Below are 25920 nucleotides of genomic sequence, written 5' to 3' on the forward strand. Positions count from 1 at the left end.
GCAAACACATTCTTCTATGTCCCTGTGAGAAATAATTCTACCCCTAGCCAAGATCCAAGCATTCCAGAAACTTAAGCCATGATACAGAAATCCAAATTCAATTCAACACCATCTGCATAACCAGCTGTTCACCTCCCATATTGCTTTCTTTTTTCATGTACCACATGTTCATGGGAAAAAAAGAAATTATGAATGAAAATGTTATTCATGCTATGAAGTCCTACATTTCATAACCCCAAAGTCATCCACTGATGTTCTCTGACAGTGTCATTTATGCCACTTGGAGAAGCAGATTGTATTGTCTTGGGGCAGGACTCAGGTATTTGGTAATTTTAATAGGGTCTTTATACGAAGATCCTAAAGGCACATGCCAGAAAACCAGTACATGTGTCTGGCGATTTGCTTAAATGGTTACATTCAGCAAGCTCCTTGGCAGTTAGTAGGTACTCACCAACCACATCACAGTTTCTGAATCGCAGGGCTTCTTTTTGTCTTATGCTTCTTTTCCAGTGGATTTGACTTCCTATTCAATATCCACTTATTCATCCACAAACATTTACCTAATGCTTATTATATATTCAATAGGCAACATACAAACATATTTCTCAAGTATTGTCAATTGTTCAAAGGATTTTTTTTCCTCTTTTATTTCCTTTGGTCACTGAAGGTAATAAAAGTACCTAACTTATAGGGCATTGTTAAGTACTAAATGAAATAGTGCATATCAAAGACTTAAAACACAGACTGTTGGGGCACCTGGCTGCCTCAGTTGGAAGAGTTGATCTCTGGATTGTGAGTTCAAGCCCTACACTGAGAGTAGAGTTTACTATGAATCAATCAATCAATCAATCAATCAGTCACAGACTGGGGATCCCTGGGTGGCGCAGCGGTTTGGAGCCTGCCTTTGGCCCAGGGCACGATCCTGGAGACCCAGGATCGAATCCCACATCGGGATCCCGGTGCATGGAGCCTGCTTCTCCCTCTGCCTGTGTCTCTGCCCCTCTCTCTCTCTCTCTCTCTGTGTGACTATCATAAATAAATAAAAATTAAAAAAAAAAAAATCAGCCACAGACTGATTATAGTATGCATGCATTATGTATTTGTTATTAATATTATAATGTCAAAAAAGATTAATACATAGTCCATAAATGTTATGATCCATAACAATACTTTTAAGAATATAAAAATTCTATTTTGTCTATTTTATCTATTTTGGCCACACATACATACAAATTAAATAATTATCCAGTACATCATAATGGTATTACAGCCTATAAAAGATGCAGTTTGGTTTTTTTTTTTTAATGTATAGTTTATTAAAACAAACAAAATCAAGTTGGTCTAGGATTATACTTCCTTGTCATTTCAGTCAACCATTGTGGGAACAAAGGTATGCTTTGTTGCTTTGTTGGTGATTTATTTTTTTAATATAAAGTTTATTATTCCATGGAAACACAAAGAAGGCATATCAATAAAATAGTAATATAGTATTTAATTATATAAATCCAACATTAACCTAAAAATAATCAAACTATGTTGTTGAGAGGACTTTGAAAGACAAAGTTGAGTCTGATTCTGTGATTCATGCCAAGTAGGCATTCTAAAAGATAAGAATTTAAACATTTCATCTCTCTGCTTTCTTTTCTATCTGTTCCAGAACAGCATGTCTTCAAAGCAGCCTGGCATAGTATATTTTGTGCATAATGTCTATTTGTACCTTTTGTTGTCCCAGATAATTGCCTTAGAAACCTGTGCTTCACTATGATCTTCCAAAAGGTGCATTCTTTTCCTCTTTTATTTTTGATCTATTATTTCCACAAATTAAAAAAATATATATTAAAAATATTGCTTGAAGACTATGAACTTGAGATCAGAGGAATCAAAGCCTTCTTCCCTTATCTGCCTTTATCTTTAAAAAAAAAAGGTGGGGGGGGGGTATTTAGGATCCTGGAGAAGTTATTGCAATATGGAAACCTAAAAATATTTTGTAAGTTTACATCTTCAAGTTATCCTGGAGAGATTCTATCACTTATGGCAAGGAAGTTTTATTATGATGGTTGCAGGATCCATTAATATATTATGAAATAAGTTCCTCTATTTCCCAGAGACTCTAAACAACCAGGAAAAATGCACAGTGGAACAGTGCATTTTATTTAATTTTAAATGTCATTAATATCATAAACTGAGACTCAAAAGTTGCTGGGGATATCTGGCAAATTAATTGGAGGGGATTAGAAAAATGAAGTTACATGAAGGTTTGTAGTTTAAGAATATAGGCAGTCTGGGACACCTGGGTGGCTCAGCCACTGAGCGTCTGCCTTTGGCTCAGGGCATGATCCTAGAGTCCCAGGATCCAGTCCCACATCGGGCTCCTCACAGGGAGCCTGCTTCTCCTTCTCCCTCTGCCTATGTCTCTGCCTCTCTCTCTCTCTTTCTCTCTGTATGTCTCATGAATAAATAAATAAAACCTTAAAAATATATATATGAGAAGTCTGTGAGCAAATGCCTAACCTGACAGAGAGGAGAGGAGAAAACAGGTATCTCTGCAGACTTGAGTCAGAGGCCTACGGAGTGAAGGGCTGAAACAGAAACTGATGGAGCTGTTTTCAAGGACTGCCAGACAGCTGAGGTGCAGGCTGCAATGATTAAATCCCTAGACAAAAAGTAAGAAGCCTTCTATTTGTTTCTGCCTGGAACACACAACTAATATATCAAGGGTCTTCACACAATGGCCCCAGTTAACGTTCAAAAGACTTATTAGACTAATGAGTCATGGCAGATGTTATGTACTGAACTGTGCCCTCTCAAATTCGTATGCCAAAGCTCTAGCCCCCAGTACTTCAGAATGCGACTATATTTGGAGATAGGGATCTTTAAAGAAGTGATTAAGTTAAAATGAGTCCATTGGGGGCAGGGGGGGCTTACTCAATCTGACCAGTGTCTTGATAGGAAGAGGAAATCCAGACACATGAAGCAGACACCATGCACAGAGGAAAGACTATGTGAGGAAACAGCAATTAGCAAACAGCTGTTAGAATATATTCAGAATGTGAGGCACCTGGATGGTTTAGTTGGTTGAGCATCTGACTTAATTTTGGTTCAGGTCATGATCTCAGGTAATGGGATCAAGCCCCACATCTGGCTCCACACTCAGCATGGAGTCTGCTTGTTCCTCTCCCTCCCCCTGCTTGTGCTCTCTCTCTCAAGTAAAATAGAAAAAATCTTTAAAAAAGAAAAAAATATACTCAGAATGCTTTACCATATGCATTTTAATATTTTTCTATATTTTTTATTTTAAAAATTTATGCAGGAAGTAGAAATATAGAACCCTCAGATTGAACAATGTATTCTGAACAAATACATTGTTCCCATTTACAAATTCTTTAATTCACAAACAAGTTTTTATATTTGATGGCAGAAGACATTTTATACTTCCTTTGATGTACATATGCTTGGATTGAGAAATACTTCTTCACTTTCTTTAAGTACAAAATTGTATATGCAAAGTGGTGGTCTGTCGAAAGAGAAAAAGAAAGGAAATAACTATTAGTAAAAAGCAGCAAAGTTTATTTTTTCCCTCATAAACATTAGGCTATTCAATGTCTGTAATTAATTAGTTTTCCAAATGCAGGGACAAACCTATAGCATCGTTTCCATTTCATCTCATTTGGCTACACAGGGATGAAATAGACACAATATTTATAAGAAAGAAAAAACTCTCTGTGTTTCAATTCCTTCTCTCCTTGATGCTTCATTGGGATACTTACTTTATATGAGAGATATTTTTGGTTAGTGAAATAGCTGAAGCCTGAACTCAGTGCTTAGTGGCTGGGCCATTTTTTCTACTATGATAGCCACCATTAAAGAATGGGGCTTAATTGCATACACAAATATTCTAATAATTTAATCAATCCTATTTTCTACCTACTAAAGTAGAAATAATAATGAGTAAAGAATCCTGTATCTTGGAGAGATTGTATATTTATCATTTGAAGACTTCTAAAAAGTCTAGTCACTGATGAATTAAGTAAGCATCTTGTCTAGTTTTTATCTTCCTGTTAAAGTTTTAAAAATCTTAAAAAACCTTTTTAAAAACCTTAATAAGGTAATCAAGTAGGATAAGAAAAAAAATGGTTAAAGTTCAGACAAGGAGCTAAAGAAAAAAATGGTTGAAATAAATGGAAATTTCCTGTGTGAGCAATAGTAACTTAGTCAAGGAAAAAGGGCAATTCAACTGCACAGGTGCTGACAGCTCACATTTACTTGACAAATGCATTGCTTTAGTTCAAGATATACATTGCTCCCAGGCTCCTTCTAGTTTGGTTAGGATATCACTGAGCAAGTTTTTAAATATTCAACAGCATTTTTAGGTTAAGTTATTCAGTTTTTAAATAAATCAATTTTCTACACCTGCTAATATGTTTAAAAGTAATAAAATATAGACATTCATTTTTAATTACAAAAAGTGGTACAGAATACTACAGTATCTTCCATAAAGGCATAAAAGTAAATGTAAAATGGTAATACTTCAATCTTATAAGAGTTTTAGGTGTTAGCAAAAGTAGCTTTTTGTTACGTTATCAAAGATCATCGACTTGCCTTCTTTATTAAGAAATAAGTATAGGAATGATTTTACCACTTTTCTAAACAAATGTGTGTGTGTGTATATATATATATATATATATATATATATATATATATATATATATTATGCTTATGTCAATTCTTTATTTATCCCACTATGCCCCTTATTCACTGACTGTGCCTTCACCATTCTGGATCTCCTCAATCCACCTCATTTTTCAGTTATGATAGTAGAACAAGTGTGTCGTTGGACTTATTAATAATAGGTAAATTACCTCAGTCTTAATTATCCTATTCACTTATTTATAATGTAATATCAAGGCAAGTGTGTTGTTATTTCTTTTCTACACATAAAGCTCACAACCCCACTACCATTAAAATATGTTCAATCAGCAATATAATAAATGCATATTTCTGAATTTAATATTCCACATTTTACAAAGTTTTTGCAAGCATTACAAGACAGTTTAGGCAGGTTTACAACACCTTTCCAAAGTTAAATTTCACCAAATTTGTAAGAAAAATTAATTTTCTTTGTTTTACATTGTTAAAAGCCTCTCTACTTCCTCTGTCATGACTCTGATTTTGATATCATGTATTCTGAGGGTCACCAATTGAAATGAACCCAGAACCAGCACAGATGTGAGACTCAGCAGGGGACATTAAAAGAATTATTGTAACTTTATTCCTTATGTCCAAATAGATAAATAGAGGCATGGGAGATATAAAAAGAATCTCAATCAACTTCCAGAGGTAAAAACTACAATGTCTGAGATGAAAAATACCTTGGATGGGATTAATAGTAGATTAAACATTGCAGAATAATAGTGAACTTGAAGACATAGCAACAGAAACTATTCAAAATAAAATACAGAGAGAAAATGAAATTTTAAAATTAACAGAGCATCAGTAAGCTGTGGGATAACCTCAAGCAGACTAATGAACTTGAAATTAGAGTCCCCAAAAGGAGAGGAGAGAGAAGGGACATGCAAAATATATTTCAGAAAATAATTATGATTTCAGATGAAATTTGATGAAATCTATAAACCTACAGGTCCAAGAAGGTCAACAAATATCAAACACAAGAGATGTGAAGAAAATTACAAGACACATCTAAACCAAAATACTTAAAATTGGTGGTAAGGAGACAACCTTAAAACCAGCCAGAGAAAAAAAGTCTTATTATCTTCACAAGAACAAAGGAACAATAGTACTAGATTCTTATTAGGATCAATTCATGGTAGAAGACAGTCCAGAAACTTTTAACTAACTGAACTTAAAAAAAAAAAATCTGTCAAACTAGATGTCTATATCCAGAGAAACAATTTTTCAAAATGAAGGCATTATAAAGACATTTTTAGATACACAGAAGTTGAAAGAATTCACATCAGCAGACCCACACTACCAAACCAAACAAAACCAAACAAAAACCAAACAAACAAAAAACCTTAATCCTTAGCCTAAAGCCTAATTATTTTTATATCTTTAATAGATCGACTCTTTAAACAAAAACAATATACTGTATTATGGAGTTTTTAGCATATGTACAAGTAAAATGTATGCTAACAACAACGCAAGAGGTAGGATGGGAGAAATCAAATTATTCTACTGTAACGTTCTCATGTTAAATGTGAAATGGTAAAATTCACTTGAAAGTAGACTCTGATAAATTAAGGATTATAATATAAAACCCAAAGAAACCACTAAAATAATCAGAGTTAATAATAATTATCATAAAACCACAATAAGAAAAAAAAAAAAAAAAAAAAAAAAAAAACCACAATAAGGAAATAAAATGTAATCATAAGATGACTCTTTATCCAAAAGAGGCAGACAAGGACAAAACTGGTAACGAAAAACAGATGGGACAAATAAAAAACAAAACAGTAAGATGATAGATTTAAATGCAACCCTATCAATAATCACATTAAACCAAATGATGTAAAAAAAAATAAAAAAAATAAAAATAAAAAATAAAAAAATAAAATAAAATAAACCAAATGATGTAAATATCCTCAATTAAATGGCAGAAGTCATCAACATCGTTTGTATTTGAGAAATCCAAATTAAAAACACAGTCTCTACATACCTATTAGTATGGGGACAAATAAAAACCAAACAACCAAAAACTGGTGAAGGTGCAGGATTTGATGAGGCAGGAAAGCAATGAAACTCTGCTAAGTGCCAGTGGGAATGCAAAATGTACAGTCACTTTGGAAAACAGTCTGGCAGTTTCATATAAAATTAAACATACTTACAGAATGACCCAGCAATTTCACTTCTAGGTATTTATCCAAGAGAAATGAAAACTTATGTTCACATAAAAACCTACATGCAAATATTTATGTTGGTTTTATTCATAGATAGATATCAAAAACTGTGAACAAACCATATGTCTTCAAACTGGTGAGTGGATAAACGAACTGTGGTATATACATACAATGGAATACTATTCATCAATAACATTCCATTGGTGTGAGCAACAAAATGCATGCATTTTGAATGTATGAAGCTAAGTGAAAAAAGTCATACGCAAAAGGCTACATACTATATGATTCCATTTATATAATGTTCTGGAAAAGGCAAAACTAGAGACAGTGGTTGCCAGGGAGTAGGAGTGGGGTTGAAAATAAAGGGGTAGGACAAGGCAGTTTTTGTCATTGATGGAAATGCTCTGCATCTTGAATGTGATGGTCGTTACATGACTCTATGGATGTATCAAAATTCATGGCACCATATACCAAAAAAAGTACATTTTACTGTTTTGTTGTTGTTGTTTTCATTTTATTGTTAAGTAAAGTTTTAAAAAGGATTTTTCATCCAAGTTTTCTCAGTAAGTCATCTGAGGTCACCTCTACTGTGAATATTCCTCTCAGTCCCTAAATTCAAATGCCCTACTCTACTGGAAATGCCCTGAAGAAGAACTATGCCGTAGTGTCTATCAGAGTTTGTTACAGAGAGATAATTACTGGTTGAATGCATCCACAGTTTATCTGGACCATAAGGCATCATATTTTTAAAACTCACATTCCCAGTAATTTGGCAGTGCTAATTCTCATTAATTGCATATTATCTGTATGGACAGATCTAAATAGGAAAAACAACTAAACGGTTATGGCAATTATCTAGGTAATTAAACTTAAAGGATACATTTCATTCAAGCATCTGTTAGCATCCCCAGCCAGCAGGAAATGTTAAGAGTTTTGCTAACCACCCATAAAATATGTTTTAGGGTTTTTTCCCCCTTGAGTAGAAACAATTACATTTAAATTTTATAAATTTAGTAAATTTTCATTGTCTATCCATTGTTTAGATATGACATAAAATTTAAAATTACACACATGCTTCTTTGTGCTCTACAGCATATTCCAATTACCTTACCCTATTTTTTACTGTTCACTAATGAATAAATTGTGTACATTATCTACCTATGTAAAAATAATTAGGATGGGGAGTCACATATAATAGTGAACATATCCGTCTGCCTTTTATCCTTTCCTTTCCCCTTATAATAAATGACTTAAAAAGGAGAAATACTTGGAGAAAACAACCACTGCCTGTAGGCTCACCAACAATCTGTATCAAGGTGTGAACATTACATGCTGAGGTGGAAGATGTGAAAATGTACCTCCTCCTTGATGTTCCTTCTATGAATATGAAACAAGAAAATTGTTTACTGTACAGATAGTTTTCCATGCATAGATAGTCGGTATTTAGATAGGTAAGCAAGCATTAGTGGGGGAAAAAAAAAAAAACCCTGCCAAAATGTCTAACAATAAAGGAAAAACTAATTTGAATATTCCACAAATATAATGACAGCCATTAATTTATATTTTGGAAGAAAAAAAAATGCTTCTAATCAAGTCCATGGTATTGCACAGCTCCAAATACATTATGTTTACCCTGTGATCTATGTAAACAATGATGCTTGAAGTTACCACAGTGAATAAGCTGTATTATTCTACCCAGAAAGTCAGCCTATAATTTAATGTAAATAATTAGATTCATGATTCAGTTGTAACGTGTGATTGACTAACAGTGATATCTCCTAGTTGTCACATTACATTTGAATTAAATTTTCCAAATACTCCATAATGAGAATAATTCACTATATTAATTAGGGAAAAGGTTTATTCCTATGAAAATAACAGCAACTAAAACAAAACAAAACAAAAAAAACAACATTAAAAACCAAAGAAAAGGCTGGCTTCAAATCATTGCAAAGGCACTTCTCAGCTGAGAAACCTTAGATATGTTATATAAAACCTGTTTCTATTCCCTTACTAATAAAATAAATATTTCAGAGAGGTGTTGCAAAGGCTGCAAAGTAGTGTCTGTGATGTAGTAAATCTAAACAAACTTAACCACTATTATTCGTCTTATAAGCAGTTTACTAATAGAAAACGAAAACTTAGAGGTATCCTCCTCATGTCTACATCTTCAAAAAAGTCATCCTCCCTTGGTAGATGAGAATTGCCCCTTAAAACATGAACATCAGGCAAAACACACACCTTAGAAAAAAAAAGAAAAAAATCCCTTCCTTATGTACTAGTTCCCTAAAAAAGAAGGTAAATTGAGTTAGGGAAAATAATTCAGATGATAAATTCCACTTTATGAAATGAAATTACAGTCAATACAAATTTTCTTTTCTCAAGTTCTTAATCAACTCTCTCAGAGTCTTCTATATCCCCAACAACTCCAGTGGGCAAGGATTCTGATTACAGCATTACCAGAGTAGGTAGTGTGGTAAAGCAAATACAGAGTTTAGATAAGTTTCAAAGTAGTAATGAATAAAAGTTTTACAAGAAGGTCAGAGTATTTATATAGAACATGAAATTTAGAGTTTCACAGAAGTATTGGGAATGAGGCATTTTATTGATGAATTGCTTTAGCAAAACAAACAAATCCATTTCATATAATTATTGGCTTGGTCAGTCTGTTGTTTCATCTGTGTATTTATAGATAAAATGAGGTATAAGGAAAGTTAAATTGGGACCAACAAAAGGAGGGAAGAGAAATGAGAAGAAAGAATTGCTTTAATTGAGTATCAACCATCAGCCAAATACATATTTTTATATGGTGCCCCTGAAAATATTTAGAATAAATTACAAGACAAATATAGAAAGAAAAGCAACTATTTTAATAACCAGAAGGATTGACAGAAAAATACATTTATATTTGCTATAATATTTACATATTTACTTAGGTAATGTATTTTTAACTGAATGTTGTTAAGATTTATATTGATTATTCGATATTTCTGTCATAACTATAATCATAACCAACAGCATAGTGAAAATATATGTGCTGTACTTTTTATCATTACAACCTGAAAAGCCCTGATTACATTGTCCAGTTATACAATTACCAATTAGAATTATGTCATCATAACTTCTAAGCAAATTAAAGCAAAAATTTTAAAAGATTTATTTATTTTAGAGAGAGAGAGAGTTGGGGGAGAGGGGCATAGAGAGAGAATTCTGAAGCAAATTCCCCACTGAGCCTGGAGCCCAACATAGGGCTACATCTCGCCATCCATGAGATTATGACCTGAGCCAAAACCAAGAGTCCAATGCTTAACTGACTGAGCCACCGAGGTGCCCCGAGAACCACTTATTTTAATTATCAAATATTTTTTAAATACACAGAATTTTAATCCAGAACAAACAATCTTAGGAGAATATAAATAAGAATATCTTATCCTTTAATATGATGATTAAAATACTGAATTTCTAAATATATTTAGGTAGAATATCCTTTTTGCTCAATAATGACTCTAATAATATATAAAATGAAAGCTCACTACCAATCATCCTAAAACTACTTAATTCTTTTTATATGAGGCGTAGCTTACATTAGAAACACAGATGTGCTATTCACACTGTTGACATGATTTGGGATTCCTTACCCGTAACCTCTCAAAATTTGATCTAGAAAGCATAATTTGGGGACCTAGGAAAAAGTGGACAGTGAAGATGGAGGAAAAGTTTCAAGATGGATGAACAGACTTTGGAAAAGTATAAAGTTAGTAAAGTTAATTTGTCAAAATTGCTACCTTGAGACAATCTTCAGAGATCCAGAGGTCCAAATCTTACATTCTCCCAAAGTATTGTACTGTTGCACATTTAGCCAGGCAGTTTAAAAGAAATGGAATGTTTAAGACTTCTGCACAAGTGATTGAACTGTAGATGGTTTTTTCTGAGTTTAGTCTCCAAGTTAGACAATTCTGCCTTTTATTAATCAAATACTCTTATTAAATCTAAGTTTCATGTATTATATTTTCAAAAGAATCTTGAAACTATTCAACTAAATGCAATATTAAATAATCAGTAAAGTCAGTAGGAAGTAAGTAAGGCCATCAGGGCAAAGCTGCAAAATTACAGATTTAAATATTTTATTAATTTGGAAAAGGACAAAGTATCTAAAGTTATACATAGCCCTCCATGATATATTGGAGTAAATTATTTGAGGAGTTACTACAATGTTCAATCTCAAATTGCCTTATCAGGCAAAATACTACATTATAGCCATCCAGAATAATAAATACAACCACTTAAAAAACTTAACTTATCCCAGAATTGTTTGAAGTATTCAGATCTTGAAAAATCTGAATTTGAGTGATCCAGCTTAGCTATTCATTTATTGCCTTCACTCATTCAGCCAATAAAAATGATACTGATTTTTGTTGTTGTTGTTGTTACATCAATATCTAACTTCAGCCAATCAGAACGTTACGGATTTTTTGTTGTTGTTGTTACATCAATACTTAACTTCAGTAGGATACATTATAAGCCAATCTACTTTTAATTAATGTTTTGCCTGATTTATCAAAATATTTTCAGTCTCTGTAGTGTCCTGTTATCTTTTTTTTTTCACCTTTCTATCCCCTTTCAGGTAATATTATCTTCTCTGGTAATAATACCTTTAAAAGTCTTCGTCCCACTCTCAATATATAACTTTGACTGGATTTGGTTCCATCTTATTGCAGAATAAGCATAAACTATAGGACTTATCTCCCTGGCCAATCAGAAGAATCTATTTCCCTGACCACACTGTGAGGTTCAAAGGTATGTACTTGCCCAGTCAAAGTCAGCGACATGCAAAGAGACTTTAAAACTCTTTCCCCACCCATCCTCATGGGATATGAACTTGGAATCAAGCAGCAGCCAATTTGGTATTATAAAGACTGAAGATGAAGTAATGAGAACAGCAAAGCCAAGAGACAGCACAGAAATGCTCTTGGTTCTTTGAATGCAGCTAACCCAGGAGCCATATCTTCTTAGTGGATTTTCAGATTCATCTGGCTACAAGTTCCCTTTATCTTTAGGGATTTGTGGTTGGATTTTCTGTCTTGTAGTAGCAAGAATTTGTTTTTCTGCTGTACAACATTGTGCCTATAGTAAACAATACTGTATTGCACACTTTAAAATTTGTTGAGAGTAAAATACATGCTAAATGCTCTTACCACACAACAATAATAATTAAAAAAAAAAAAAGATGACTAGACAAAAGGGTGGGAGACAAGGTGGTGGGAGCTGGCCTCTTGCTTCACCTCTAAGCAGCAGGGGGACGTTCTTTAATGAATAAGTCATTTAATGAAACAGGTAAAGTTATGGTTAATTAATATTTTTCCTTAATTGGCAAATGCCCACAGCTATTAGCAGGTGTATTTTGGGGGTACCTGGGTGGCTCAGTCAGTTAAGTGTCTACCTTAGGTTCGGGTCATGATTCCAGGGTCCTGGGATCAAGCTCTTCATTGGGAATCCCACTCAGCAAGGAGCCTGCTTCTCTCTCTCTCTCCACCTCCCCGCCCCCAACTCATGCTTGTTCTCTCCCTCTCAAATAAATAAATAAAATCTTAAAAAAATAAAATGTGTAGTTTGTTTACATCTTCAGACTAAAGAGGAAACTTTTTTTTCTCTTTCCAGAAATTATATATAGGCAGAAGACTTTATTCTGGGACAATATGAAGTCTTTACATTTAATATATAAAATTACAACTTCTAAACTCCTCTGTTCATTCTCACCTCCTTCATGATAAGGGGAGTTTTGATGATGCGACAAGCTTGGCCCCTTTAAACTTAGCTTTTGGAGACTACAAATAGAGTTTTATTCTTATGTTTAGTAGATGTTTTGCATCTTTAAGATAATAAGTACAGAGGTGGGGCATTAATAATGTCTTTAAAAAGGTAATATAATTATATGGAGATCAGATGAAGATTAAAAGTCTTCAACTCTAGTCTTTCAAACATGACCCCCCTGATGTGTGTCTGTCTCTCTCTAGTATACTTTGGCAGGGAATGATGTTGCTAATATTCCTAGCTGAAAATTTCCATATATCTTGGTATTTTTTTGTAGGAACTTCAAAGACAAAGAACAATAAAGTTATCCCTAGATTTTTTTCCAGTATAACATCTTACTTACTGACTTTTGAGTGACCAAATATTCTCATGCCGAAAGTTACAAAATAATTTATAGTTCAAAGAATCTTTGCAATTCTCTTTAAATATAGACCTTGTCTAAATGCATATTCTTATCATTTATTATTTTTTTCTCCAAAAATTCTTATTTACAATGTGCAACACTTATAAAAAGGCAAGTAGGGAATCAAATATTTAAATACAGAAACATAAAGAGAAATAAAAAGAAAGATCTACCATCAGCTAAGAGAAATTTCTAGCAATCCACAAATCCATTGTTACTGGCTCTCAGTTGACACTTATCACAAATCACAAATCACAAGTTACATATCCAAATAGACAGATGATCCACTCATTAAAGAGGTCTTAGTGGTTCTTAGTGCTTTCACAGAGGTGTTTTTGTGGAAATATGAATTCTACAATGGTGAACATGTACATCAATATTGTGGGGACAAGGATAACAGGAAAACCTCTTCAGTTGTGAGAACATGGAACTAAGAAAAGCATATTAAATAGACTAGGAAAAATACTGCTGGAACCTATCATCTTCAAAAAAACTGTCAAGTCATGATGTGAAATTGAGATATTTGTGATGTAACAGGCAAACCAAGACATATGATGGTAAAATTATAGAGTCAGATTTTCCTCATGCTATTATTGTATATATGCTAGACCTTCACTTCTGTCAATATATTCTTGGGGTTGAATTTCCAGTGATATGTAAAATCTTACATAAAAATAGAGGAAAATGGATGTTTTATCTCTTCCCAAATAAAAATACATTTAAAAGAAAGAGAAAAATCACTGAAATTCATGATGACTTCTTCTTTGACTTTATGCCTCATTATAGACTTTTCAGCCATTGCACCCCATCTAAAGAATTGTAGAAAAGGAATCTCAACCACTCTGTAAATATGTATGTATATATAAGGAATTATTGATCAACTTCTAAGGCAGATATTTGTCTCATGTTTTTTCATTTTTGTTGTGTCCAATGAAATGATTTTTTCTTTGCTTAAGTAATGTGATTCCAAACTAAGTTTCATTCAAACTAATTTTAATTTCAAAAAAGTACATTTTCCACGTTTTAGATATTCTAATATTTATGTAAAATATAATCTGAAATACACAATAAACATATTTCTTAGCGTTTCAATATTTTCTTTTATTTTTCTTAAGATTTTTTTTTTTAATTCATGAGAGACACACAGAGAGAGAGAGAGAGTCAGAGACACAGGCAGAGGGAGAAGCAAGCTCCATGCAGGAGCCTGACATGGGACTTGATCCTGGGTCTCCAGGATCACACCCTGAGCTGAAGACGGCACTAAACCGCTGAACCATCCAGGCTGCCCAATATTAAGTTTAAAAGATAATACACAGAAATCAAAATTTAGTTTCTTACCTTGCTGGATATGTAAGTGATTGCAACTTGACACGCTGAATGTTGTATTTGTATGTGAAACGTTGCCAGTTTGAGCTCTGAAAATATGTCAAACCAATCCTTGAAATACTTACAATATCATTTAAAAATTGAGCAAGAATCTTGACTTCTTGGAGCTTATTAAATGATGTATTCTTCCTAAACAGAAAATTTGATATGCTCAGCATATTAGTAATTTAAAATATAATTTAACTCTTAAGTCAATGTAATCTTAACAATGCAGGATAGAAAGAATAATCTTATAGGAAAAATGGGGCCAAACAATAAAATATTTGTTAAAGTATTTATTAAAATATTTTAAAATATAACCCAGCAATTGCACTACTAGGTATTTACCCAAAGGATATAAACAGTGATCTGAAAGGGCACTTACACCCCAATGTTTATAGCAGCAATGTCCACAATTGCCAAACTGTGGAAAGAGCTGAGATGTCCACTGACAGATGAATGGATAAAGAAGATGTGGTATAATATATATATATATATATATATATATATATATATATATATGTTACACATATATAACTGATATATATATATACGTATATGTATGTATATAGACGTGTATATATACGTCTATATACATACAATGGGCTATTAGCCATCAAGTAAAAGTAAATCTGACCTTTTGCCGCAAGGTGGATGGAACTGGAGGGTATTATGCTAAGCAAAATAAGTCAATCCAAGAAAGGCAATTACCATATGATCTCATTCATTTGTGGAATTTAAGAAACAAAACAAAACAGAGGATCATAGGGGAAAGGAGGGAAAAATAAAATAAGATGAAATCAGAGAGGGAGACAAACCATAAGAGAGTCTTAATTATAGGAAACAAACTGAGGGTTGCTGGTAGGAGGAGATGGGTGAGGGAATGGGGTAACTGGGTGATAGGCACTAAGGAGGGCACATGATGGGGTCAGGCCGGGTGGCTCAGCAGTTAAGCATCGCCTTCAGCCCAGAGCATGATCCTGGTGACCCAGGATCGAGTCGCGTGTCGGGCTCCCTGCATGGAGCTTGTTTCTCCTTCTGCCTGTGTCTCTGCCTCTCTCTCTCTCTCTCTCTCTCTCTCTCATGAATAAATACATAAAATCTAAAAAAAAAAAGGAGGGCACATGATGTAATGAGCACAGGATGTTACATGTAACTGATGAATCACTGATCTTTACCTCCTAATTGTTAATTAATTGAATCTAAATAAAATAAAATTTAAGAAATAATTTAAATTAAGTTAAAACAAAATAAAATAATAATATACGCATCCCCATGCAAAATTATGTGGGGATACTACTTTTTGAGAAAAAAGGGGGACATCTTGTTTTTCTTACTTGGTATCTACCTTGTACATTTGTTTAAGATTAAAGAAGTCCCCTTATGCTTCTTTTTTTTTTCTTTTTTGCTTCTCTTTTTAGATACCTGAACAACTATCACAGTTTCCTGAATAGACTGGATACTCAAATAATAATTCCTTGTTGTTCTGTGCCATTTTACCAAATATTTCTGAATTAAAGGATTAATTATAAAAGCCCCAGATTCAAAAGGAAAAAATAAAGGTAGAATATAATAAGTACAATTTTCTGAGCATTTTGGTGCACCCAGAAGTGTAATAAAGTTTGACATACTTGACCTTCTTCAAGTATCTTAACTCCTTTTTTTAGGTACTATTAGTATTGTCATTTACAAATGAGAAAACTGCATATCAGAGCATACAAGTATCATTCCTAAGCTAGTGAATGCAAAGCTGAAATGCAAACATAGTCACATCAATGCTCTTCATCACTCTACTCATAATCCTCATCCCTGTGTGCCAGAAATGTGGAGCCTGGAGTCAGTTAGGTCAATATGGACCTACTTAACTATAAGGGAAACTACAAGGGAAGACAGAAAAGGTGAAGGAGAGGCAGGATAAGTAATAAGAGGAGGAAAGAAAGGGAGGGAGAGGGGGAGAGTGGGAAGAAGCTGTAGAGGAGAGAAAAAAGGAAGAGGAGACAAAGAAAATTAAAAAAAAAAAAATCTGTTATACTGGGATGCCTGAGTGGTTCAGTTGGTTAAGCATCTGACTCTTGATTTTGGCTTAGGTTGTGTTCTCAGATTGGTAGTAATAAGCCTTGTGTGGGGCTCTGACTCAGCACAGAGTCTGCCTGAGATTCTCTCTCTCCCTCTCCCTCTGCCTCTCCCCTTGCTCTCTCTTTCAATCTCTCTAAAATAAATAAATAAATCTTAAAAGAAAATTGTTGCATTAATTTCAAGGTAACAATGATTTGCTTGAGCGAAGGCAACAATCACATGTAGCACAGATGAATAGCAACCAGTGGTGCTTCCAGCACTTGTGCCATATTACATTTATCCCTGCTTTTTCCTCCTTTTGATTCTTCAAAACAAGCCCAAAAAAAGGTTGTCATCACACTCCTCAAAGCCCATCTCTGCTCCTCCAGGCACTATTACTACTTCCTCTTTCATGTAATATAACATCACTGATCATACCTCTAATTTCCCTCCAAGACCTTATGTAGAGTTCTCAGAGATACTACAAAGTCAGTATATCCAGATGGGAACATGCTATCTTTCCCTACAATTTTATACCCACTTCAAAGGTTTCAAATACCAGTCATTTGCTCATGATCATCAAATCTCTGCCTCTAGCTAAACTCTATCTGCTGAGATCCAGACATACTACCTACTATTATTGACCACATCCACTTGGATATCCCAAGGCTGTCTAAAGCTCAGTAGGTTCAAATCGAAATGATATCTTCCCCAACAACCAACTCTCATAAAACAACAAAAAATAAATATAAATATTAAAAAAAACCCTCACAGCTTATAAATTTCTTTATCATTTTAAATGGCACCACCACCTATTACCCAAGCCAGAAATAAGGATCCACCCTTGATATATCATCCCTTCTTTCAACCCCTACTTCCAAACTCTCATAAATTTCTATTGACTATACCTACAAAATATCCTGAATCTGCTTTGAATCCATCCTCAGTTTCATCTCCACTTCAAGCACTCAAGAGACCATTGTTCCTTCCTTGTCTATATTCTTGCAACAACATCCTGTCTTTTCCCTCATGAACCCGCTGTGATCTAATTGTTTTTCCAAAATAAAGATCCAATTCTGGCTCCAACCAGACTGTCCCAACTAAAATATTTCAGTGGTTTTCATTTGCTCAGTAAGTAAAATATAATCCTAGAAATGCCCTACAAGTTCTAATTCTTATAAAATTTAGGGGCTTTCTACTTCTCTCATAACTCTCTTGCTCTCCTTGCCTCCATTTTAAGACATTATAAAGTTCCTTATTTCCTGAAATGGGCTATGTTCCCTTGGCTTCAGGATCTATGCATTTGTTGAAACTTCTGCCAGGAATATAGCAAAGCAGATGAATTCCTGCTCATCATTCGGTCTCAACTAGTATGAAATGTCCTTAGAGACACATTTAGTGACCTCACTGCCCCTTATTTTATGTTTCCATACATACTATAATTTGCCTCAAGACATTTTTCATATTTTATTTATATATTTGTATTTATTTTTGATTACTGTTATACCCTTCATTAAACTGTAACTTTAATGAGGGTAGGACTATGTCTATTTTTCTCATCACAGTATCCTCAGCACTTAGCACAGTCCTGATGAGCTCAATGTAGGCACACATTAAAAATTGTTTGAATAGAAGAATGATGAACATTGTCATTTTATTTATATTATGTATTTATAAAGTCTATCTGCTGCAGTAGATAGAAACTATGTAAAGACAGAAATCTAATTTGCCCAGAATTGTATTCCTAATTTCTAGTACAGTTATTGGCCTATAGAGCTTTCAAGATATTAGATTGATTGATTAAATTGGCTCCTCTCCATGACCTTCTAGCTCAGTAAAGAGCACCATAACTTAAACAGTTATCTTGAAACTGGTTTCCTTCCTTCACTTTCAGACATTTAATTAATCATAAAAACACATGTATTCTAAATCCTAAGAAAAAAACCACTTCCACAGATTTAGTTCAGGCCTTCATCATCTTTCACATAAATTACTACAGCAGCCACCTCTCTGGACTTGTACCACTCTCACCTCTCCATTACTCATCCTCTGGGAGAATCATTTTATCCAGAATGTCCAAAATTGGTACCTTCTGTTTAAAATCCTATATTGATGTATTGATATATTTGGCATCATATTATAATGTGTGAATAATATTAGTGGGAAAAAATTATCATACTGTAGTATTCAGTATAAAAAAAAAGACACATTTGCAGTTAGATCCTAATTTTGCTAGGTAAAAAGGAGTATGTACAAGAAGAAAGAGGAAGGAAACAAAGAGGCAGAGGAAAAGGAGGAGACATAGTTGTAGACCAAATAGTAAATGTGAACATCCTTGGATGATATAATTATATATGATTCTCATATATATGAGACATTTTCTACAGTGAGCAAATATTCCATTTTAATTTTGAAAAGAGAAACAAAAGTTGATTTAAAAGTCTCTGTGTCCCTTGTATCTGAAACAGTTCAAATCCCAAAGTATGATCATAACTATTAGCAAAGAATTGTTAACAGACAATAAACTCTTTGGCCAGGCTTATATAGACAGATTTACCATGAATATATCCTAAAATGCTCTAAATGTTAGAAAAATGCTCTAACTCAAGTATGTAAATACTTGATGCATCAATATTTCGTGTTGTTCTGCATAGACAATGATGTTGATAAAGGAAATCAAGAATTACAATTTCATTGCCTTCTGAACAAGTTGGAAACAACTTCTCTAAGACTGTAGTCTTTATGCTGTTACTGAACTCGTACTTTCCTGTCTTCATGCTTTTTAAAGCACTCTCTCCCCACTCATTGTCTGCAATATCTCCAATTCAAATGCTTCCTTGCTTCCCTTTCTGTACACTCGAGTATATAAGTATCCGACTCTACAGGACTTATTCCTCAGAGCTGTAAATATGCATTAGACTCCTCCAGTATTCTGCAACTTCCTTGAGAACAATAATAATGCTATTTTATCTTGAATACCCATTGTTTGGTGAAATGCCTGAATAAGTCTCATTGGTGCTAAGTAATACTGTTGAATAAATGAACTCAAAAGCTAAGAAAGCACGTCTTATAAAAATAAATGGATCATACAGGTATGTGTGTTGTATATATGCACATACATACACTATTTTTTTTTAAGATTTTACCCATTTATTCATTAGAGACACACAGAGAGAGAGAGAGAGAGAGGCAGAGACACAGGCAGAGGGAGAAGCAGGCTCCACTCCGGGAGCCCGATGCGGGACTTATCTTGGGATTCTAGGATCACATCCTGAGCCGAAGGCAGACACTTAACCGCTGAGCCACCCAGGCATTCCCATACACTATTTAAAGTGATTTAAAGCAATAAACTACTATAAAATAACTATTTATTCTTATAATATTGTCAATTAGTGCTCAAAATCAAGTGGAAAAAACAAGTTTCTCTTAATAAAAGATGAGCCTTTGTGTAAATGAAGAATTTGAAATCCTAATTTGTTTTATTTAATACTCTTCTTTGAGTGACTGAGGAGTTGAGAAAAGGGGAAAAAATGAAAATAATTGATGCTCACTCATCACCAGCTCCATCCAGCTACTAAATTATTGGCAATGCCTTTAATCATTTTAAGAAAATTAAATTTGTAAGGATCTAATATTAAAAATACGTTTATCTCAAAATTTTAAAAATTTCCCTCACTTAGAACTCAGAATATTATTGTCACAAATGGCCTTAGTATTTCATGATGAAGTCTTTATATTACGTCAGCACATAGGTTCTCAATATTTTATCATAATATACTGCATTTACTGTTATTTTCTTTGTGGCTTTCAAGGTTTTAAAGATTTATCTACCAAAACCACAGTTATTATGAGTTATGACTAATTTTTATATTTTAATGTCATTTTTAGATTTTAAACAAAGATTTATAACAATGTTGTAAAATTATATACATCACTTCCATTGTTTGCAATGCTAATGTGCAAATATATAAGCATGCAGAGACTTTTCCTTAGTTTGCTTTAATGGTTGAGTAAGTTTGGACGTCGCGGTATATGCAAGCCTGATCAATTCGGGTACTGTAACGACCTAGACTATGACAACAGTGAATGCTAGATATACCAACTGTGCCTTCTGAAATTCTAATGATGTCATCAGTAATTAGTCTAAACTTAAACCAAATTGTTCTAAGTCTAGGCACGATAAAAAAAAAAAAAAGTACCTCTTTTATTTCATCACTAGACATGGTACCCATGAGCCTTTTGAAAAGTTACATTATTTAATAGATTTCTAGAAGTCTAGCATAGCAGGTTGGAAACTACAATTTTAATTGTAGCATACACCATCATATCATTCTTTTATTTAACAGAGAATGAAGGAAAGTTAAATAGAAGATTAAGTAAAGGGTCATCTGGGTGGCTCAGTGGTTGAACATCTGCCTTTGGCTCAGGTCGGATCCTGGGATTCTGGGATGGAGTCCCACATCAGGCTCCCCATTGGAAGCCTGTTTCTCCTTCTGCCTATGTTTCTGCCTCTCTCTCTCTCTCTCTCTCTGTGTGTGTGTGTGTCTCATGAATAAATAAACTTAAAAAAAAAAGTCTGCTTCTATTATCTGTGGTATTTGTGGCTGGGAGTGGTTCTCTGAAATACTGAAATTGGGTCTCTCTCTACTGACAGAAGTTACCAGATATTTATTCACATCACTGTGAACACAATGTTGCCTGAAAATCAGAGAGAATTAGAAGGCAAGGTAGTTTGAGAAGAACACTGGAATGAGAAAGTGAGAAGGGAAAAAAAGTTTCCCCTAATGTTTGTAGTCCCTAGGTGTATATGACATAAACAAGATAGTCGACTTCGTATTCAGCATCTTCTTCCATAGAATGAATGAATTAAAGTATACACCTGAGATTCTTTTAATATTTAACATTTTAAGGCTCACTGGATAGAAAATTTACACCATTTGTATTATATTTCAAAGTAGATGCTCAAGAAAACAAACATTTAATTTATGAAAGAAAAGAAATACTAAATTATACTTACTCATAGAGACTTGGTTCTTCAACATTTCCAAACTGGTTTAATAATTTAAATGTAATATAGGCATCCTTCATGGTTTTATCTAGAAGAGTTATACTGAGAACAAAATAATAGGCTATAAAACAAAAATATAGAATGTAATTCACATTATTATTATTTTCCTTATTTTTGATTCCTATGCATTATACATGTATGTATATATATGTATGTAATCTAGGCACATATTATATATGCACATAATATTGAGGGGCACTCATTTGGCACATAGGTAATATATTTAACTTTTTGTCAATATTTAACTAGACTTTAAAGTGGGGAATGAGGGCAGCCTGGGTGGCTCAGCGGTTTAGCGCCTTAGCGCCGCCTTCAGCCCAGGGTGTGATCCTGGAGATCCAGAATCGAGTCCCACATCAGGCTCCCTGCATGGAGCTTGCTTTTCCTCTGCCTGTGTCTCTGCCTCTCTGTCTCTCCCTGTGTCTCTCATAAATAAACAAAATCTTTAAAAAAATTAAATAAATAAAATAAAATAAAATGGGGAAAGAAAAAGCCTGCCAGACAGTCAGAGGTATGGGTAAAGGGTTGGCCAAATAATTAGGGAATACTATCTTGTTTGCAAACTAAAAAAAAAAAAAAAAAAAATCAGAATTTAGGTCAATGAAGCAGCTTTTCTTTTTCAGTTACATAACTAAAGTAAATATGATAAGGTTCCTTAATTATCTGATGAATAGTCTAGGTAAAATTGCTTAACAAATATAATTCCCAATTTCACTGGTTGTTTAGGAATGACTGGAAAATTAAGTATTTCTATATATACCAAGCTCATAATTATTCTTAATCAAAATGGCCCAGCTTGAAATTGATACAGTAAATTATCCACAGGCAAAGATGCTGAACTCACCCTGCACTTAATATTGTCTGAGCTAGACAGAAAGTTCTGACTCCCCATGAGTTTTGTTTTGTTTTTTTTAAGCACAAGAAGTATCTATTAGGAAACATGTAGTTCAAATAATTACTGAGGGCCAGAGAACAAAGCCCTGCCAGAAACACCACCCAAAAAATCGCAGCCCATAACTGCTTCAAGATCCTACTACCCACCTGCAAGCAAGAGCTAGAAGATTAGCTGATACAGCAAGTTTAAGATACTTTCATTTCTATTATGAGAAGATGTTGATGCATCTGGAGGGAAAATACCCAAAGGATTTAAATTCACAGCAAAGAGATATTTTTAAGTGCTCACTAAGCCTATCCCATTTACCATCTAACATCAATATCCAATTTTCTTCCTATACTTCAAGTATGATGCTATTATTACTTAGATGCCCATCCCCAGTCCCAACAACAGCCAAGCAGACTACATTTTGCTGCAATCCAGTGTAAAGTGTACCCATTGTTTTAGTTCTATCCTAATCCTGTTGTGATATTATAACTTATGGACTAGAATATATCCTCCATCTCCATCATATCTTATATAAAAGAGGTAGGCACTGGTCCCTATACTGTGAACCATCTCTTAGAAGAAAATGTATAAAAACAGAACACGGGATGTATGAAATCTTCTTATAAGAAATATATATACTAAAATCGTGCATGCTAGCTGTTAAACATTGCTACTAAACAGGCAAGGGTAACTTATTGTTTTATGCCTGATGCTTATCACTGCCTCAAATAAGGTAATGTATATATCGCCAGACCATCAATTTCTAACACAAGAGAGTAAAGGACAACTTCTTACTTTAAAGTGACTTCTCAAAAAAATAAAATAAAATAAAATAAAATAAAATAAAATAAAATAAAATAAAATAAAGTAAAGTGACTTCTCAGGGACACCTGAGTGGCTCAGCAGTTGAGCGCCTGCCTTTGGCTCAGGGTGTGATCCCAGATTCTCGGGTTGGAGTCCCACATCGGGCTCCTTGCATGGAGCCTGCTTCTTCTCCCTCTGCCTGTGTCTCTGCTTCTCTCTCTCTCTCTCTCTCTGTGTCTCTCATTAATAAATAAATAAAATCGTTTATTTTTTTTAATCTTTTAAAATAAATAAATAAATAAAGTGGCTGCTCAGCTTCAGACAAAATACTTTGTTACACCCCCAAAAGCAGACCTTCAGACTCTCAGATGACTTCTGGAAGTATGACATATTGAGATGTTACAGAATAAGCCCACCTCTTATTGTACATGGAAATAATGAGTGTGCGATCCATAAATTAAATACACAACCAAGCTCAGATAAAGGTAGGGAAAATATCAGGAGACAGAAATGAAGAGAAAGTAAAGGTAAAGCTTAAGAAGGACTGAAGCTCTGGAATCCCTGCAGGAATTGAGAAGTGAATGTGGGGAGAGTGAGGCTCTATGGAAGTGTTAACTTCCACACACAGGAGACATGATGCTGAGTGACAGAGTGGAAATGAAAGTCTGCACAGAGCTGGAGACCTTAATTTTCTGTTTTGTCATTCAAAGGGAGACCTGGGAAATTCTTCTTACTGGTTGTCTATGAGTCTTAGATGGGGGAAAAAAATGTTCCAAGACTAAATAAAACTCCAGGTAACATGGAAATTTCTTTTTAAGATTTCATTTATTTATTTATTTATTTATTTATTTATTTATTTATTTATTTGAGAGCGAGAGGAACAGGCTCTGCTCTGAGCATGGAGCTGGACACAAAGCTTGAGATCATGACCTGAGTGGAAATCAACAGTCCCATGCTTAACCGACTGAGGCACCCAGACACCCTGATAACATGGAATTTAAATTAGCACTCATCACTTGGTAAAGATCCTCCTTACCCCTCCAAATTACATTAAAAATGCTCCAAGATTATGCTACATAAATTCTGAAAAAAATAAAATCCAACTTGCTCTGAAGAGAGAATTTTGTGCTTTTTTTTTAACTTTTTTAAAGATTTTATTTATTCAACAAGGAGGGAGACAGTGGAGGGGAACACAAGCCAGGGGAGCTGCAGAGGGAGAGGAAGAAACAGGTTCCCCACTAAGCAGGGAGTCTGAGGCAGGGCTCAATCCCAGGATATGGAATAATGACCTGAGCCAAAGGTAGACACTTAACCAGCTCAACCACCCAGGTGCTCCAAAGAGTGAATTTTGAAGAGCTGACTACTGAGAGTTTTCTATATTAAAAGAATACATGAGTCTTCATTTTGAAATAGCACAAATATTTTTCTTTAATTTTAAGAGGCTTAAAATGACCCTTGAGACTAGAAAATGATAACAATAAATCATGAATAAGTAGATTAATTAATTAATTGATCCAACCAGAAGAAAACTATAGATTATCTGCAGGCAATAATTACACCAACAATAAATGAAAAAATAAATTTATCTGCAAAGAAAATTTATGTCTTCAAAGTGCTGAGTGAAAATACTCTGTCTAGAATTCTATCTTGAATTAAATTTGCATTCCAGAGTAAGGAAAAGATAAGGACATTTTCAAGGAATAAACAAACTGAGAGAGACCACTAGTAACAAGTCATTAAGGATATATTTCAGTAAGTTAGGAGTTAAACCCAGAAGGCAAAAGTTGGAGAAGGGAAAGAGGACAAGATAAAAGGTAGAAAACTAAAATTGGTAAATATAGTGAACATTTGTTATAATAGTAACATTCATAATAAATTCTGATTGTTAAGTAACAAGTGAAACGAAATATTACAGAATATAATATTTAAGACAGAAAAGAAGACAGGTTTCAAAGGCTGTATGAGATACAAACTGTTGTGATAAAATATGATAGAATCAGATAAAATTGGGAGGCAAAATGCAAATTTTTGCATAAAGCAAAAAGAAGCAAGTTACCAGGAAAATATAAAAGTCCTGAACCATTATACATCTAAGAAAGCAGAGCCTCAGAATACATAAAGTTAAAATCTAAACAATGTGGCTACCTGCTTAAAATAAAAAAGATTTACATTAGGACTCAACTTCCAACATAACACATAAAATGAACAGGATATGATTGAAAATTGCCCATTAGGGCAGCCCGGGTGGCTTAGCAGTTTAGTGCTAACTTCAGCCCAGGGCGTGATCCTGGAGACCCAGGTTCGGGTCCCACATCAGGCTCTCTGCATGGAGACTACTTCTCCCTCTGCCCGTGTCTCTTTCCCTCTCTCTCTCTCTCTCTCTCTCTGTCTCTCATGAATAAATAAATAAAATCTTTAAAAAAAAAAAAAGAAAGAAAGAAAGAAAGAAGAAAGAAAGAGAAAGAAAGAAAGAAAGAAGAAAGAAAGAAAGAAAGAAAGAAAGAAAGAAAGAAAGAAAGAAAGAAAGAAAATTGCCCATTATACCAAGAACAAAGGAAACCACAACTAAGGTGAGAAAGGACAATGAATTGATGTCAACACTGAGATAAATCAGATGCTGGGATTATCTGACAAGGATTTCAAAAAACCAGTTAGAGCCTCTTGAAAAAATGAATAG

The 25920-nt window shown here is 34.0% G+C and overlaps 1 protein-coding gene across 3 annotated transcripts in view; it reads right to left on the reverse strand.

Annotated features, from left to right (window-relative positions):
- Positions 1-3302: 3302 nt before the first annotated feature.
- The window catches only part of LIPI (lipase I), a 130574-nt gene continuing 107956 nt past the window's right edge, over positions 3303-25920 (reverse strand). For 2 of the 3 annotated variants that reach the window (XM_077878799.1, XM_077878800.1), the window contains exons 10-12: positions 21506-21617; positions 14407-14583; positions 3303-3514 (exon numbers count right to left, since the gene is read on the reverse strand). In XM_077878799.1, coding sequence (XP_077734925.1) covers positions 3427-3514; positions 14407-14583; positions 21506-21617 — 377 coding nt within the window. In that variant the 3' untranslated portion in view covers positions 3303-3426. The remainder of the gene's footprint in view (positions 3515-14406; positions 14584-21505; positions 21618-25920) is intronic. The other variant, XM_077878801.1, reaches the window with a different exon arrangement.

The sequence above is a fragment of the Canis aureus genome, chromosome 30, assembly GCF_053574225.1.
Source record: "Canis aureus isolate CA01 chromosome 30, VMU_Caureus_v.1.0, whole genome shotgun sequence".
Classification (NCBI taxonomy): Eukaryota; Metazoa; Chordata; class Mammalia; order Carnivora; family Canidae; genus Canis; species Canis aureus.